Here is a 17,631-nt window from a genome sequence, read left to right on the forward strand (position 1 = left end):
CCAATACCAAGGCTCTGATTAAGTGGGACAAAACAAACTTTAGTATATCAGGTGGTGAGAATCAAATTGTTTGTCCATATATATATATATATACATGTTTTGCTAAGTTTCAAAGTAAGATAGGTGTGCCCAGTTCAAATGTGCAATCAACAGTAACATTTCCTATGATCATCTCTGCTGACGGTAAAACTCATGTGCAAACACAAGATTTATGAGCGTCCTCTGAACCTTCATCCCGCCCTGTACTTCCCACATCGTGTTGATTACAATTTAACCCATACACTATGATCCTGCCAGGAAAGCAGGGACAAAACCTTTCTGAATCGATTATTTATACTGTGTGGGAAATCAGTTAAGCCATGTTAAAACAAATAAATAAAAGTATCTATCTATGCTGTTAAAAACGATACACAAAGCAGCCTGTAGGTGGCAGCAAATCTTAAATTAGAGGGGAACGTGTTGTGAAGTGTGAAAGTTGAAAGTTCAAGACACGGTTTCATCTTTAACATCTTTATTCCTGTCCTGCAATACATTTGCCACATTTTTTTTAAAGAGTAAATACATCTTAAATAGCTAAACAGTTGACATTTTCACAAATTCCTTCCACGCCTCCATTCCACAGTTTGCAAGGGGGAGAAACGAGCCCTTGAGCACACTGTATTCCTTGTGCAAAACTCCCAATGGTCCGTACAGTCGTTGTCATGCTCGCCAGGTTTTCTGACACATATACTTGTGGTTTGCTGGCTAGAGTATCACCGTGGAAACATGACGCTGATATTCTAATGTGATGGGAATTTTGAATGCATAGATCTTTTTGGAATTCTATGGTATTATTATGAATGTTTTGTTTAGAGGTCGACGGGGAGATGACAAGCACGCTATTGGGACTGTAATAACATGTTACGAGTTCTTCTTCTTCTTCTTCCATTAAAAGTTTTTGAGTACAACGGGTGAAAAATAAAAGTTAGGAACAACACAGCCCCAAAGAAATGGACAAACTCCTGCATTGTTTCAGTATTGTAAATTTTTTAAACACAAGGCTTCTCGCAAACAATATCTAAAGACTCCAACACATTCACAGTTCATATCTGTCGTCTAAGCAGAGAAATGAACCCATAAAAAACAACTGGACCACTATCATCCACACATCCACTAGACTGGTCATATTTTTAAGCAATGTTATGAATGGAAAAAGATTCACTTTACCTGTACAAAATCAATACAAAATAAAAGTTCTGTTCAAATGAGGCAGTGGCAAAATAACATTTGACATCTTTCATGAAGAAGGAGGAGGAGGAAGAGGAGAAGGCGCAGGATATTTTTAAGGTTTTGCATCTAAAAGGCTGTTGCCAAAATCTGCCTCCAGTGTTTGGAACATTATTACACATGACCAATTCTCAAAACTGTGAAAGTAAAATGTGTATTAACTGTTATAATTTGTGTTAATTAACATCATATATTCCAAAGGAACAGGAATAAAACTCCATGGACATGAGAGCAAGACAACTTGGCTTGTACTGGACGTTGTCTGAAAGAATTCACTTTAATTTGTTTTGTTTTTCAGTCGTGTTAAACAGGATCACATTCACATGCTTTTTACAGAGAACAACCCCCCACCCCCCCCCCTATTTAAAAAATAATAATAATAATCAGTGTAGTGTTTTTATGGGCTTGTCCTGTCTTTCAATTTCTGTACAGTGCATGTCTAAACTCAACACACCTCTATATCTTTTTTCAGTTGCACACAATAAAACATGAACAAAACAATGCAGCAAACAGAACATGGTAATCATCTCAGGTAGAGCCTGCTGCACACATGAGGTACAAACTAGATAACATAAGGCCAAGTGAACACAGAGCAATCTTTTTTTCATTTAGGCAGCAAGTTAATGCAGTTGTGGAGAGCAACGAGATAGTCAGTGTTAAAAAAAGAAGAAGCAAAGCTAAGATAACCCAACATCCACCGCTTACTATGCACAACAGCCCCACATATAAAGGATATATATATGGTTGTGACATGATTAGCACCTGACCTGTGTGTGTGTCTTTGAAGAGCTGAGGTTGCAGTGACAGAGGAGGAGTTTTGAGGAAAGCGTGGCGTGAGGGAAAAACTGAAGTGAGGCAGGACTTGTGCATAACGCTCTGCAAAGCTTTCTGGTGACATCCGTAGCCCTGGTTTCCAGGACTGTCCCAGGACTGAGGAGACCCTTACCGGACCCCCCCACCTTATCCTGAGCCGTTTACACACAAGGAGCGATCCTTGGAAAATCTAAAAACTAACTGTCATGTAGTAAATAAGTTATACACGCTCTGCAGTTGCTGGAAAGAAAGCTGGAAATAAAGTCACCCAACACCATAATCTGCGTTCATCCATATCTACAGGTAGCCTCTCCTGCAACTGCAATGATGACAACTACATTTTCATGCACTGTACCTCTCCCCCCCTCAGCCGAAGTAAAACAGGAAAATAAGTAGTCATGAGAGGTGGTTTATTCCCAATACTTTGTGTTCATTGGACAGTTAAGAATCCTATTGCACCAGAACCTACGTACACTAGCTGTTACTATTATTATTAATTCACAAAGACAACTCTGAGCAAAGAAACATCTGCGAGGAGAGAAGGCAGCTGAATTCTTGAAATTCATCTATCTCTATATTTTCCATTTGAGATATCTACCCTGAAAAAGAACTTCTATGTCAGGCAAGTCATGGAAAAAAAAGTCAAACTAGGCGTCGTTGGAAACAAACACCCTCGCTCACATAGTGCTCAGGGACTTTCAAAATCCTCCAATCAACAAAAATGATCCATATCAAAAACAAAATCAAAAAGACTTTTTACAGCTAGGCTAACTGTTAAACAACAATGACAAATAATAGTCGTTCCCATGTCAACCTCCACCCCTGGTAATCAGTGTGACGAAGCCAATCGGGGGAAACCAGAGGCAGGCGGAGTCAGGTGGAGATGTAAATGCATGTAAGAGCTGTTAGGGTAACTAATTGTCCATTCCAGTCCTTTCCATTTCAGTCAGTCGGTCCTTCCAGTGGTCAGGCAAATGGGGGGGGTTTAGGCAAATGTAGGGGGGCGGTTGGTGACACCCCCTTTAAGACCAGTGTTGAGACTGAAAACAATAAGTTAGCAGAAAACGTGTGGAGCTACCCAGCGAGGCCGCACTGGAGTTGACAAAGAGTCATTAGTGGTGTTGCTCACAGGTCGACGAGTGGACCAAAAAGAAACAAAAAAGGGACCAGACCAGGCTTGTTCAGCCAGCCGCTTAATAGGCAACAATCCAAAAATCCTCCTTTCCATAACAGGGTCTATGGTTCAGTCAGCTCTGGTGGTTTCCTCGAGAGCGTTTTTGCTTCAATCGTCCTCTTTTTGAAAAAGTTTATATTTCATCATTGAGTTGTTTTTATCTTCCTGCCTTTAAGTCCATGCTGCCACTACGCGCTGTAGCATTTATTCTCAACGTCCAACTGTCAGCTGGGGACACAAGAGGCGGACAGAAGTTAGTGAGGTCGTTGTTACTGAGGTTTGTCCAACATGTGTATAAAGCTTTAACAACAGGAGCAACTTTAAGTGATTCTCCCTTTAGAGCCGAGTGCATGATTAAAGTGATTTCACCGTTTTCAAGAATATGACCTGATGAAATACGTTAGAATTCATTGAAATGCTATATGCCAACAGAGAAGTTTTAAAAGTTGCATTTTATACTATTACAGACAGATTACATTAGTGTTTTATTAACGAAAAAACAACATTGAAAGCAGCAATTAAAAACAGTTCAGACCCAGATGATGTGCCAGCTGACCAGGGGTTCGGTGGGTAAAAGACATGTTTGAGGAGGAATTTCTGCAAGATTGTCAGCTTTATTGGTTCTTTAAAAACATTTTCATTAACTTTAGGGAAAAGGCAATGACTTACAATAAAAGTCAAATGTTGTAGCTAATTTGTCTCTATCTGTTTCAGTTTTTGTAAATGTTGGCAATTTGGGCAGCTCTTGAGAAATCCCAGGTTTTAGTTGGGTGTTTTCAAACAATGCTTTTGCAAGTGACTTTTTTTACGCAATATAAAAAAAAGACATACTGTACAGAAAACGTTGAGACATGGTACGCTAAGGTTTTTGGGAGAAATGTCTCACCTGCATCACGATACCACACAGCGACAGCTCATACAGTCCTGACCGCTCTCGTCAGGTGGGTTCAGCTTCCTCAGTTTATGCTGTCTGATCTCTCTGACCAGTGTGTAGAAGGCGTCCTCCACTCCCTGCAAACACACACAGACACAAAACACAGCTTCAGCAAGATCTGGACACTTTTGGTAAATCATGAGTCGAGTACGCTAACAATCCAGAGGTTTCGCAACATTACCATGGCAACCCTGATCATTTCAGACACCCTCAATCAATAAATCATAATGTCGATGTTATCGCTTAGTTCTTTTGCGTAATCTAGCTTCTGAATGAACGAATGACTGTATGTACCTACGTCAAGTGTGAGAGTGGGAGCTGTGCAGTGACTTGTCCTTACGAGGCCTTTCAAATACTGTAGCTCTGTTCTCAAACCAAGGTAACCTGGCTATGAGTCACTGCCTGCGGCATAATAAAATGTTCCCAGCAACACAAATCACATCACATCACACCGTGGGGCCTTTCTCTGCTCCTCATGTGCATTGATACATAACTCAGACAGACAAATGTACAAAATAACATATTTGACATGGCTTATACTCAGACACTTATTGAGTGGAGTATACATAAAATCTGGATATTTAGGATTTGTGAGGGATGGTGGGAAAAATTGGGCAAATTTGTAAGTTTATAGCTTTGTATGTGTGTGACGGAGAAAGAGCAAGATGCTTCCATGACTGTGCTTGTACAGAATGTGGGGGTGTGTGCTTCTTGTTCACTTCCTACCTGTCGTGTCTTGGCAGAGGTCTCGATGTAAGGGATGCCGTAGGAGCGGGCGAGTTCCTGGGCTTGCCTCGTGTCCACCGTGCGTGCTGGGAGGTCACATTTGTTTCCGACAAGCACCATGGGGACGTCGTCTGAGTCCTTTACACGTTTAATCTGTTCTCTGTGAATTTCAAAAACAGGAAAATGTGATGAGTAGTGTTTCATTTTGCTTTCCATCAACCATCTCTGAGCTGCATTTAATCACAGTGACATCTCTCTTGGTTGGAAACCTCCCAGTTTTCCTAAACAACAGCAGCTAACCACCCAGGGAGCTCTAGGACCCTGAGGAAGAGCCAGGGCCCGCTGGTGCTGGGCTGTGCTGCACTGCTGAAGGAGGGAGCGGGAGAGGGAGGGAGGGAGGGAAGGAGGGGGAGGGATGGACAACAGGCAGGCTGCGAACAGCATTACCTCATCATTACAGCAGCCAGCGCCAAATGCCAGGCAGCCAGGGGGAACTGAGCGAGAGGAGTGGGTCAGATCAATCAGCTCAGCCCTTTCTCCCTCAGCCACAGTGCAGCAGGATGCATCCACCACAGTGAACCCAGCCCATCTGCAGACAACACTGCTGATGCTGCTAGAACCACCATGTCAGAGCTGACGTGATAACCTCTTCCAGGTGCACAAAATTGACGACAGATATTTGAATAACTCCAACCGGGCCAGCACCTATGCTAGCATGCAGCCCAAGATCCATGAATGCTTTCACACACTGCACAGATGCACTATAAGTTGTGTTATAGCTGTGGCCAGAACAGGCTAAGCTGCAATGGCAGAAAGTCAAACAACTGGTGTGTAATAATCACTGCGAAAACTGTAGAGGAGATGGCAAAGTAAATACGCAGCGTCTCACTCGCCTTGTGCATGACTGGCAAGTGGGTGTCGGATGTGATGAGAGAGACAGAATAAGGCAAAGATAGAGAACACACTGTCATCTCCATCTACACACACACACACACACACACTTCTCCTTCCCTGTCCTTGGGAGTGCTACCTCTCCCCGCTCCTCTAATTGAGTCAGGATCGATTTCATTGGCTTCATGCTGTAATCCTTCAGTTGGGGGCTAAGCCGTGTTAAACGCTACAGCATGACATCAACCCACTGCTGCAGAGAGCTGGCACACACACAGATACACACCCCTCTCCCTCCAGAGCCCAACGGGAGTCCCTCTGACACACACACACACACTCTGCACTGAACCTTAGAGGAGAACAGAAAGGATTCTGTGTCTGAACCCCATCATGACTGGTCTGTTACCTCACCAGTAGATCACATCATGCTCAATAACAATGATTTGTCTCGTAACTTGTGACTCTGCATCTTTCTTTCAAACGTACACACCTGTACTGGTGAATGTCCTCAAAAGATTTGGTGTTGTTGATGGCAAAGACACAGAGGAAACCCTCCCCTGTCCTCATGTACTGGTCCCTCATGGCGCTGTACTCCTCCTGACCTGCAGTGTCCAGGATGTCCAACAGGCAGGTCTCTCCGTCAATCACAACTTGTTTCCGGTACGAGTCCTGCAGTGAAAAGAAGGAACAACTTTGCCTTTCATGTTGGAAAAATGCACCAGGATATTCTGCAGGTCAGACGTGATCAGAACAGGGGAATCTACTGGTAATTCTGCTGTGGAAACAAGTTTTTTTACGGCACATCTACACTCTCATCGGCCTATATCACCAAGAGCTCTTGAATGTGGTTATCTTTCATGTATGGCTCCTCGTTTTTATCCTGAGATATTTGTATTCTTTTTGTTTTCTTTAGTTTAGCATCTGTCATGTGTGAGACATGTTAGAAGCGCACCCACGCTGTATTCTCACTCAGAGATTCACCGGAGCTTTTACTTAAGGACTAGCTGGAAAAACTCTGGAGAATGTCCACTCACAGACATTTGCATTCTCACATATTCTGAAAGTAGCTTTAGAGGTGGTGAAGACACCAGTGAACTGTTTGAATGAGCACTCCTCAATAATCAGATATAAAACAGATAAGGTGGGATTTGAGTCAACTGTGGGACCCCCACTGATGATCACACATGTATTAGGTTTATATCTGTTTTCAACTCCCTGTCCTCTTCCGGGTCAAATGACCATAAAGAGATCAGAGGAGCAGGGTATCCGAGCCAATGTTTAGCCTTCCAACACACAGCCACAAAAACATGGAGTGCTGTCCCTTTGTTTGTTAGAGCATAGGGGCCAGGAATGCAAATACACAAAAAGGACATTGTCTGGCCAGAGGCAGGCGTGGTGAGAAAGAGAGGGAGAGAGTGGAGACAGAGGAAAACCAGGAGAGAAAAGAGAGGGGAAAACAGTCTCACTGGATTCCCTCTACTCCCTGTAACGTTCTATTTTCATGAAAACATAAAAATGACAAAGACGGGCAGTGTAAATATCTCTTCTTTAAACAAAATTTGAAATTGCATCCCAGCCTGAGCATTTGGAAGAATTACATTTATCTAATTATATTAACTTAGTTTAGACTGAGCTGTCTCAGGGTGTACACGATATTGTTCAGCAGTGACATGGGTTTGGCAGGAAGGAACTTTTTTTAAGAATATGCTCAACCCTTCTGTGGCCTTCAACAAGAACAGTGTGTAGAACATGCAGGAGAGGGCCGCACCTCTATGGTGGGGTCATATTCATCCACAAAGTGGTTCTGGATGAGCTGGATGGTGAGTGCACTCTTGCCCACGCCTCCTGCTCCCACCACCACCAGCTTATACTCCGTCATCTTTTCCGCTGCTGCTCACCACACGCACCACTGCTGGAGAGAAGAAAGGGAGAAGGTGCAGGTTAGCACACTGACAAAAAGAATACAGAGACATACACATTATCAGAACCACTGATACACACACAGGTTTGAGGAGATATTCTCTGCCATGATGCTGTTCAAAGCCACCTGTACTGACAACACATACATGTAGCCATTATTGCCTAGTGGTGAGAAACATTAGTGGTGTGTGTGTGTGCGTGTCTGTAGTGGGGGCTGAGGTTGAGACCCTCAAAGGGGAATGTGAAAAATGTGCTGAAGGTACTCAATGTTCCAATCCTCTCCCGCTCAGTGTTAGCAGCAGAGTGTGTGTGTATATGAGAGGGAACGATAGGGGGGAGAGAGAGAGAGAGAGAGAGGAGGGGCATGACACAGGCAGACTGATCCTCATCACTCAGGCTTCACATTACTCATGTCTCTTTTGAACCGAAGGTGATAGACACCAGAGCCAGTGCTGTCAGATAACAAGAAAACAAAAACACACAGCCATTTCAAAATATCACTGAATAGAATTTGTTTAAAGCACTACAAAGTGTTATACCTTAGAGTACCTGCACATTTTTAATAATGAATCAGTTCCCTATTGCCAACAATGTTGGGTGCCATGTTAGTGGTGGTTTTGCCCTGGTTATTTCAGAGGGATTGATCCAAAGCAACATAACAAGAGGCCTAAAAGAGGATTTTATGACTCCAGGTGTACCTTCGCTTGCCCCCTGTGGACCCACTGAACTCACTTAATAGGTCTAGTCAAAACCCCAAGCATAAATCAAAGCATTTTATTAAAGAAACATGTCAGTCTCTTGAGAAAACATAAGTGATGTCCATTTTGTGAAGGCTAAAACTTACACGGGGAAACAAAACCTTTAACAAGAATGTATGGACGAAAAACGAGAATGATAAAGTAAAGCAGCTCCTAAAGGTAAAATGAACAGTCACATTTTGAAAAGTATTGGAATACAAACATATGCTACATTATTAAAAAAACAAATAAGGGGGAATCTTCGTATATGTATTTGAGAATTCACAGCGAGGGAACAGGTATGTAAAAGCATTTTATATCAGCTTCTGGCAATTGGTTGATAATTTAAAGATAAACACAGCAAATCCTTATGTCTGAACTGGAGAAACACAATCTCCCAAATTTAGTGATGCCAACATATTTCAAATGCTTTTGAGTCAGCTGACATTCTAACAGTATTTACCCTGCTTTAACCTTTGCAAGGGAACGCAAACTTCAGCTAAGTAATGGTCAATTTGGGGCATTTCGGCGTCAGATCTTAAAATATATGATGTCGACGAGGTGTCCTCAGTAAATGTGTGAATTTTGCAGAAAAGCTTGTGTTATCTGTGTTATCAGTTTTAACTGTCGAGTAAGCTGGAAGCACACAAGTATAAACATGCATGGACACAAGCCCACAAAAAGGTACACAAATACACCGAGCACCCTGCTACACTGCTGGCCAGTGAAATTCCAGGCATGTTGCGTCAACTGGTAGAGTGTAGTCATATGGGTGTTTCCACTACATACAGTGGCTAAGTGTGACTCAACTTGTTGCAAAAAAAAACTATGACCTTAACATGACCGGACACCAGCCCAGTGGAGGACACGATGAGTCAGTGCTTAAGCGACAACAAGACTTTCACAAGACTGAATTCAATGCAAGCCAGAACTAGTGTGACCAAACCTACAGCCAGCCACAAGTAAAGTGAGCTGGAGGCCCATAGCAACCGCAGGAACCTGCCACGGTTACAGCTGCAGTTATATATACGGACAACGACGAGCTGTCAGGTGAGGTCATCATAGTTACGTCATGGAGGGCTGGACGTTATGAAACAAATAGATATTTCAGTGAGAATGGTAATTTTTACATTTAATTTCCACTGATGAGGAATCTCTGTATAAACCACACTGCTGCTCCTTTGATTTTCATATTGTATTGGCCAAATTATTATTGTGAAAATAACTGTTAGATATTACCTCCAACAGCATACAGGAAATCACTTGGAATTCCTGTATCTCTAAAAATACCCCAAGTGGCAGTTGAATTTCACTTTCTGTTTTGACGGTAGCGAGCAAAGACTCTGCTCCAGATGTTTTTACACTATTCTATTTTGATAGCATGCGACCACAAATTTAACAAGAAACCACCCTAACACCCAACACGCCCTAAATTCCTCAAAAGCAGACTTTCTCATGTCTTACGGTTCAGAGTAATGAAAAGGTCACGTTGGGTTTAACATCACAGCTCATTGACAGTGTCTCACTTTGCTGAATGTTCCTGAAGTGAGCTGCAGAGGAAAAACACTAACCTGCACCACCTGCTACAGTGTGTTATCAATCTGTCAGGATTTCACGAGCACCTCAGGTCACATATACGCTTTTTTCTTTGCATTCTTCAAGGCACCAACTGTCATCCCAAAGATAAGATGCACCGTATGCAGCTCACTCAAGACGAGCTGTGGACTTCAGTCTACGCTGGACTGAGCAGAACACGCTCACACCCTCTCTCTGGTGCTTTATTTCCCCAAGGAGCTCACACACACACACAGCTGGAGTGAATATTAAACTTGACTTGTAGAAACAGAGGAGGAACAGGTGCCTCTGGGAAGTTTTGTCTAAGTACAACATGCAAAGTAAACACATAAAGTTATTTCAGTCCTGGGAGAAAAGTAACAGACTTGCTAGTAAATTTGTTTCTGGGTGTTAACAGAAACTGTGAGCGCCTCTGTGAAAACCTCTGTTTGGGTTATTTGTGTGCAACTGTGCTGCAGCAGTCTAAGATTAGCCAAGACTTAGACTGGCTCACTCGTGGTAATGATTGACAGAAAAAGCAGACTGGTTAAGGGAAGACACGGCCATTTAGCTGCACACATTCAGTCAGAGACACACACATAAGTGTTCCAGCGACACATCCTCAATCCCACATGCCCTTGCTTCAATGTAACAGGTAGCTTTGAAGGCCCTTCAACAATTTAAACAGCGGTTTGCCTGTAAAATAAACCTGTGTCTACAATTTTCAAGCACAACAGGGAGGGAAAATATCCTGACCCCTCAATCCTGTGACCAAACATTTGGCTTGCTTTTCTCTCACTGTAAATAAATCAACCTGGTACACAGTGCAGCGTTCCCTGGCCCGAGAACAGAGGCCGTGTGGAGCCGCAGGGCCAGCGTCGCCGCTCAGAACCTGCTCTAAACACATAAACAGCAGCTGTGTGAGACTGGTGCAGGACAGGCAGATGCTGGAACACCTTCGGCCACTGAGGGCAGGAATTTAAATCAGGACTCGTCAGGAACCACATGTTCAAATCAGAAACATGACACATATTAAAGCCTTTTCATTATCAATTATTTTGCTGCCAACTGATTAAATGTCCATCACATTTCCCTGGCCAGTATAAACAGATTCACAGATGCCATATGAAAATATGATATGTTATATTGTTTTTTTAATTCAGCCTCAAAAATCCAATCAACACAGCAAATCTCTGTCTGAACTGGAGACACAATTTCACATGATAATTGATTGTAAAACAATGTTGAAACATTTTGTGTTGACGAGTGATTAATCAAGTGATGTTTCAACACTAACATGGATGAAGATCTGTCTTCCCAATGCCATTACAAGCCCAGTTTGGTTGATAAGGTCTTTAACCTTCTTTCCAAGATTCACGCTAGCACGTCAACACATGCTTAAACTTACTCTGACCATGAATTCCCCACACATGAATTCATCTGGCAGTAACAAGCCAGTGTTATTAGTAATATTCACTGGTTAATCAGATCTTCCCTCAATAGAAGCTTTTTCTTATGAACTTTTATGCCAATAAAAACAGACTGAATTAAAATGGTGAGTTGTAAAGATGGAAAGAGTGGGATGCGTAAACAAATAAAAACAAAATGAAACTGACACCTGCCCTTTCACAAACACCCACCGCTCTCTGACGTGGTGGGTTATAGCGTCTCATCTCCATAATCAGATTTCGAGTGTACACCTGCCAAGCGAATGGAATAAACAGCCTAAAATGCAGATTCAACTCATGCCCACAACCACAAGACTGGAGGAGGCAAAATAAGACAGCCCTCCATCTCCTCTCAAACTAGGCCATGTCTGCAGCTGATTAATAATACACACACACGCATATGGAGATGAATATGAAAAATAATCACTGACAGACATGCTCTCGCTTTCTCAGACACACTTGTTGTCGTATCAATTTAAAAAAAATATTTTATCCACATACATGGACTAAGCAACTTTTTGTCAAAGTTATTTTGATCTGTGCACTCAGATGTTATCCTGTCCCATTGCCATAACCCCCATATACTCATAACAATAACTAGTAAAAAGATGCACACAACCACAATGATGTCTCACTATGCTCTATTTTCCTTTCACAAATGCTGCACCTTCTACCGTTGTTTATATACAAGACTCTGAAACAGTCAATAGCTGAAGACTTGTCTACAAGTTGGTCCCCAAAATCATTGCATGGCTGCTCTCCCCTCTTGATCACAGAGACCTACACAGTATGTCTGTGTTTAGAGTTATTTATAGCACGCCACCTCCAGCCTGGGAAAATTAACAGTTCATTTTGAAACCCTAGAGCCCCGCTTGGACCTAGAGGATAATCTTACATGACAGCATACGGAGGGTGCGAGCACAGAGCAGCGAGAGAGGTGATGGAAGGAGAGTCGCTGGGGCGGGGGGGGAGCAAAGGAGCAACAAGGCTACTCTTACTACATGCCAAGGGCCCAGCAAACCACAGAAGGGAGGGAGTCGCCCTGGAAACTGAAAAATAAGTACAGAAATCAATAATGAAAAAGTCAATAAAAAAATCTCCTGACTTTTTTTCTGAGATTCTGTGTAACCTGGAAAAAGGCTCCATCACTTTACATGTCATGATGCAAGAAGGAGGGCACACGGACGGCTGTCTTCCCCCGACATGCATCCTGCTCCCCATTTAAGTGCTTAATTGGTTAAAGTATCCATACTGGCAGAGCCACATGCCCACTGCAGAGATAATAGATTTTTAATGGAGCGGTGATGGTAAGGAGACCCTCTCTAGGGAGGTATCACGGTCGAATACTGAGACTCCAAGACCCATCATAGAGCCCCGATAGCCCACCGCACCCTCCTGCAGCTCTCCAATGACATCATCCTCCTAAACAGCATCCAAGCATAAGTGTCGACAAGCAGCCGGGGAATCACTGCTCTGCTCTCGGAGGCCAATGAAACAAAAGTAAGTGAGGTAATTATTAATCATTAGGTGTATGTGATAAATCCAGTTAGATTATAACACATTTTAAACAGGACTATCCATTTAATACTTATCTAAGACAGAGCCTCCTGCAGTTTAGCTCATAGGGAACCTCAGTTGAACCTGAGTTGAGCTGGAGAGAATACGTGTGCACACTTAAACAAGCTGCTCTTAAAAGACACTGGGGTCTGTGTGACCTTTTCCACACTGGGTCATCCTTTTAGCGTGTTGGGCAGGGTGAGACGGTGGAGGCAGCAGCACAGATGAAAAGGTCAGCTGACCTCCACACAAAGGCCTGCCAGTTAGAGGAGCCATGAGGCTTATCATCCGACACCAAACACCCCGAAACTCATCAGTGGTCGCCTTTTTTGTTGTTGTGCTTTTGCTGCAGTCGGAGGAATGAGCAGAACTTGTCCAGTTGTGTTTGAGTGCATGTGAAAGCACAGAGGGCCACAGAAATCATACTGTAGGTCATGTAAACAAAAATTGCCATCTCCTCACATGTAAACATTAACTAAATTTGTGAAAGCAGTATTGAAGAAGCCACTAACAAGAGTAACTCTTGCTTTCGGTTTCACCTGGACACCACTCGGGCTCCAGCTGCTCCGAGAAGAGGACAAGAGATAAACATTACATCTCCATCACTACATGGACCGTCTCCAGCTGTTTTCTAGCTGCCTTGACTCATAACTACAGAAGCTGGCGTCAAACTCAAATGACAAACACTGGTCTTCCTTGATGGAATCTAATGTACTCCCATCTGTAGAGTACAGAGAGACTTTACCAAAACGTGTTAACATTCTACTCTGGAATTGCAATTTTGTATTTCGTGTTCCGAAGTTTCTTTTAGAATTTTCATAATTTGGTTTTCGTTCCGAATACTTTTGGGGAAAGGGGATACTTTTAGTGCTTGCAATTGAGGGCTCAAAAAAAAACAAGTATCGCCTGTGTGCTTTGAAATCTGTTCTTGCATAATCACCTATTTCAAGTCCCTCTATGGCCTCATTGGACTTCACAATAACAGATAGTATTTCTGTGTATTTCCAGTTATAAATATGGTGACAAAATCCACCTTTTGACCTCAGTCCACTGAAAACCACACTTATTCTCCACAATACATTAAAATAAATGATTAACTATCGGCTTAAGGGATATTGGGGTGTATTTGGGCTGCTAGGCCTCAGGAGATCAAGCCGGCCGGTCAATAACCAGAAGGTTGCCGGTTTGATCCCTGCCCTATTCCGCTGTCATTGGCCAAGATACTGAACCCGAATAATTCCACTTGCACAAGGATGCACTGTTTGATGTGTGTGTGAATCTGTGATCGGCGAAACTGTACAGTAAAGAGCTTTGAGTGGTCACTTTACACTTGTAACATTTTCCAGGGTAGAAACTAATCCATGTCAGACATCCTTCTTGTTGTCTTGTGGAATATGGGGTTCAGGGCGTGCGCCAAAAAAATCAAAATATTTGTCCCAATCCTTGTTTTTCCACCATGCTAACCACAACGTGTCACTCAAATAGGATGCTATAATAAGCTCCAGTGATGTTAAGCTTGATAAAATAAGATATGAATCAGTCAGTGACAATTAAATGCCAAAAATGTGACAGTGTACAACAGAACAAAACACTCTTTGCTTTGTTTTCTATGAGGGCCTTGGCTTAGATGGTTTTAGTTCTACATTTTACAATGACTTGATGACACAATGGATTCTGACAAACACTGATGTCAGCTAGGGATGAATTAATTGTTTTGTGCAGCAGCCACTATGGCAATAATCTGACTGATGGCCAATGACACATCAGAGCTTTCTTTTCAATCACTAAAGAGATGATACAAATCCATGTCAGATATGCTTCTTGCTGTCCTGTGGTGTGTCGGGTGCAGGTCGTGAGCCAGTGTCACATTATTTGTCTCTATGCCATTTTCGCAAATATGATGCTATAATAAGAGACAGCAATGTTAAGGTGGATAAAATAAGATAGGAAATGAATCAGCCAAAAAAGGAACAAAACACCCACGGCTTTGTTGTCTAGGAGGACTTTCACTTGGAGGATTTTAGTTCTACTTTCGTATTTTTACAATGACTTGATAACACAATGGATAAGTTATGCATAGGAACATGTAATAAAAGTAAAAGCCAGAAAAGACAACATTGCAGAAACCACCACTGACTGATTTCCAATGAGGACTCCAACTTAAGTTTGGATTCCACTTTTTGCTTTAGTCGATTTTACAACACAATGGACACAACGACGTAGCCTGACAGCGATGCTAAGGTGGATAAAATAAGATATGAAATGAATCAGCCAAAAAAGGAACAAAACACCCACTGCTTTGTTGTCTAGGAAAACTTTTGATGGAGGATTTTAGTTCTACTTTCGTATTTTTTACAATGACTTGATAACACAGTGGATAAAATAAGTTATGCACCAAAAATGGGATAAAAGTAAAAGCCAGAAAAGACAACATTGCAGAAACCACTGACTGATTTCCAATGAGGACCCCAACTTAAGTTTGGATTCTACTTTTTGTACAAGTCGATTTTACAACACAATGGACACAACGACGTAGCCTGTTGTCAGCTCTAGGGGTGGGGGGGGATCCATCGTGTTGTTGTTGTGTCATGGCTGGAACCTTCTCCTCCTCGCTTTCCCTCTTCACACAGCTGTACCATCCTCCGGACCTGATCCCTGTCAGCCTCACAGAACGCCTTGTAATGGAATCTGACTTCCGCAGTGATACGCTCGGTTCTACTCGGTGTGACGGGGCGTCACCCTGCCCGTGTGAGAGGACTCTGTCCCCGGCTGCAGCCTCGCACTCCACACGGTCCCTGCTCCGGACACACACACCCTAACCAAGCCTTCTGGTGGAGACGTGTTTAATTTAAATGCGTTTACTTTCGATTATCAAAAAATATATATTTTAGAAAAACCCACAGCGGGCTAATGAGAGTCCCTCCATGGGCTGAGTTCCTCCACCCAAATGGCTCCTGGCTACCAACAGGGACCCCGACACACAACAACACAATGTGGGATCAATATTTATAAATCACATATTCCGTCATACGTGTAGTGAATGGGTGCAGGAGCTAGCAAGGGGGGGGGGGGGTTTGTGTGTGTGTGTGTGTGTGTGTGTGTGTGTGTGTGTGTGTGTGTGTGTGTGTGTGTGTGTGTGGAGCTAGCGTTAACGCCGGGGCGTGAATACAAACGTGAAGGGAGCTAGCTTAACACGTTTAAACCCGCAGTCATCTCCAAAAATGTACCCACAAAAAAAACACACACACACAACAACACACAACACACAGAGAGAGGGTCCTTATTTAAAAAACAGCCGACATGTATTCGAGCCAACAGGGGACACGGCGGACAGGAATGTGCCCGGCATACTCACAACAAGCGGGGGGCTAATTAGCGACGTTTGCTCGGTCCACCACCGGGGGAAATCTTTCAGGAGGAAACTCAATTTTCTTGTGTTGGTTTTTTTTTGTGTGTGTGTTTTTGTTGCTTCCCCCCGTCGTCTCCAGTTATCTCCCGCAGCTTCTTCTTCTTCTGGTGCTTCTTCTTCTTCTTCTTCTGCTGCTGCTTCTTGTGGTTCTGCTTCTTCTTCTTCTTCGTTTCACTGGGTACAATGCGGTGCCGGAGCGATCCTGGGGCTCTGTGGGTGAACCGAGCCCTCGTTGAACAATGTGCTCCCGCAGACAGGGAGAGGAGAGCGGGGATGAGGAGCGGGGGAGCCCACGCCCAGCTCCATCACACATGGACCCGCCCCGGTTACCGAGCATGTTACCGCCGCCTTCACACGCCGTGGGAAATCCGGAGACTCGGGCCCCGACCTCCAACCTGGGCTCGGTCCAAACCAGTGGAGTGACCTGCCTGTTTATCAATCAATCAATCAATCAAATTGTATTTGTATGCTCTCTGTCTAATAGAGAAAGAAAAATGGTTGATCTGTGTCTTCTACAGGCCAGGCGCTCAATAGCTCTGACTTGGAGGAATGTTCGTTGCCCCTCTCTAGGCCACTGGTTAAAAAACTTAACGTCGAGTTTGGCTCTGGAGAAGTTAACATATGTAGTTAGGAAGAAAGCTTCTCAATTTTACAGTATCTGGGAGATGTTTTTGGACTTTGTTAAGAATGGTGACATTGAAGAGGCATTGGAAATGTGAAGTGACTAATCTGGTGTGAGGAATGTGTGCTGTGCTATGTTTCTTGTTAGTGACTGAATTCTATTTTACATAGTCAATTTTGTTTTTATTTAGTTTAAACAAACTAGTAGTTTCATTGTAATGTTTTGTATTTGAATTTATGTTGGAATCATATCTTAGCAATTTCTGTGACTTTTGTAATATTTATTTCCATTTATGCTGCCATATGCTCAGGTTGGGGAAGGGTCTTGTATATTTGTAAATTGATGTAAATGTAAAAACTATATAAAACAAATAAATATATGTTTAAAAAAAAAAATTGTAATTGTATTTGTATAGCCCATTGTAGTATATTCTGTTAATCGATCCCTTACACATAGATAGAAACCAGAATCACATGTTTAAGCATTCTGCCCTCATGATTTGTATTTCTCGTCATTTCTCTTCCCCTAGGGAATGATCTCGGACCTGTTAATGGATGAGTATAGAACATGGGTCTTCGTCTAC

General features: G+C 42.9%; 1 protein-coding gene across 2 annotated transcripts; it reads right to left on the reverse strand.

Moving 5' to 3' along the window:
* Positions 1-494: 494 nt before the first annotated feature.
* On the reverse strand, positions 495-16,684 carry LOC133008695 (GTPase HRas). 2 transcript variants are annotated; one of them, XM_061075959.1, is made up of 6 exons: positions 16,373-16,684; positions 7,570-7,710; positions 6,292-6,470; positions 4,914-5,073; positions 4,140-4,264; positions 495-3,481 (listed from the first exon to the last, which is right to left on the reverse strand). In XM_061075959.1, exons 2-5 carry the CDS (start codon positions 7,678-7,680, stop codon positions 4,145-4,147), a joined length of 570 nt encoding a protein of 189 aa, XP_060931942.1. In that variant the 5' UTR covers positions 7,681-7,710; positions 16,373-16,684; the 3' UTR covers positions 495-3,481; positions 4,140-4,144. The 2 variants fall into 2 exon arrangements, with proteins under 2 accessions (XP_060931942.1, XP_060931941.1); XM_061075958.1 differs by having other exon boundaries at positions 7,570-7,713.
* Between the last annotated feature and the right edge of the window lie 947 nt (positions 16,685-17,631).

This window comes from Limanda limanda, chromosome 8 (assembly GCF_963576545.1).
Source record: "Limanda limanda chromosome 8, fLimLim1.1, whole genome shotgun sequence".
NCBI classification, from domain to species: Eukaryota; Metazoa; Chordata; class Actinopteri; order Pleuronectiformes; family Pleuronectidae; genus Limanda; species Limanda limanda.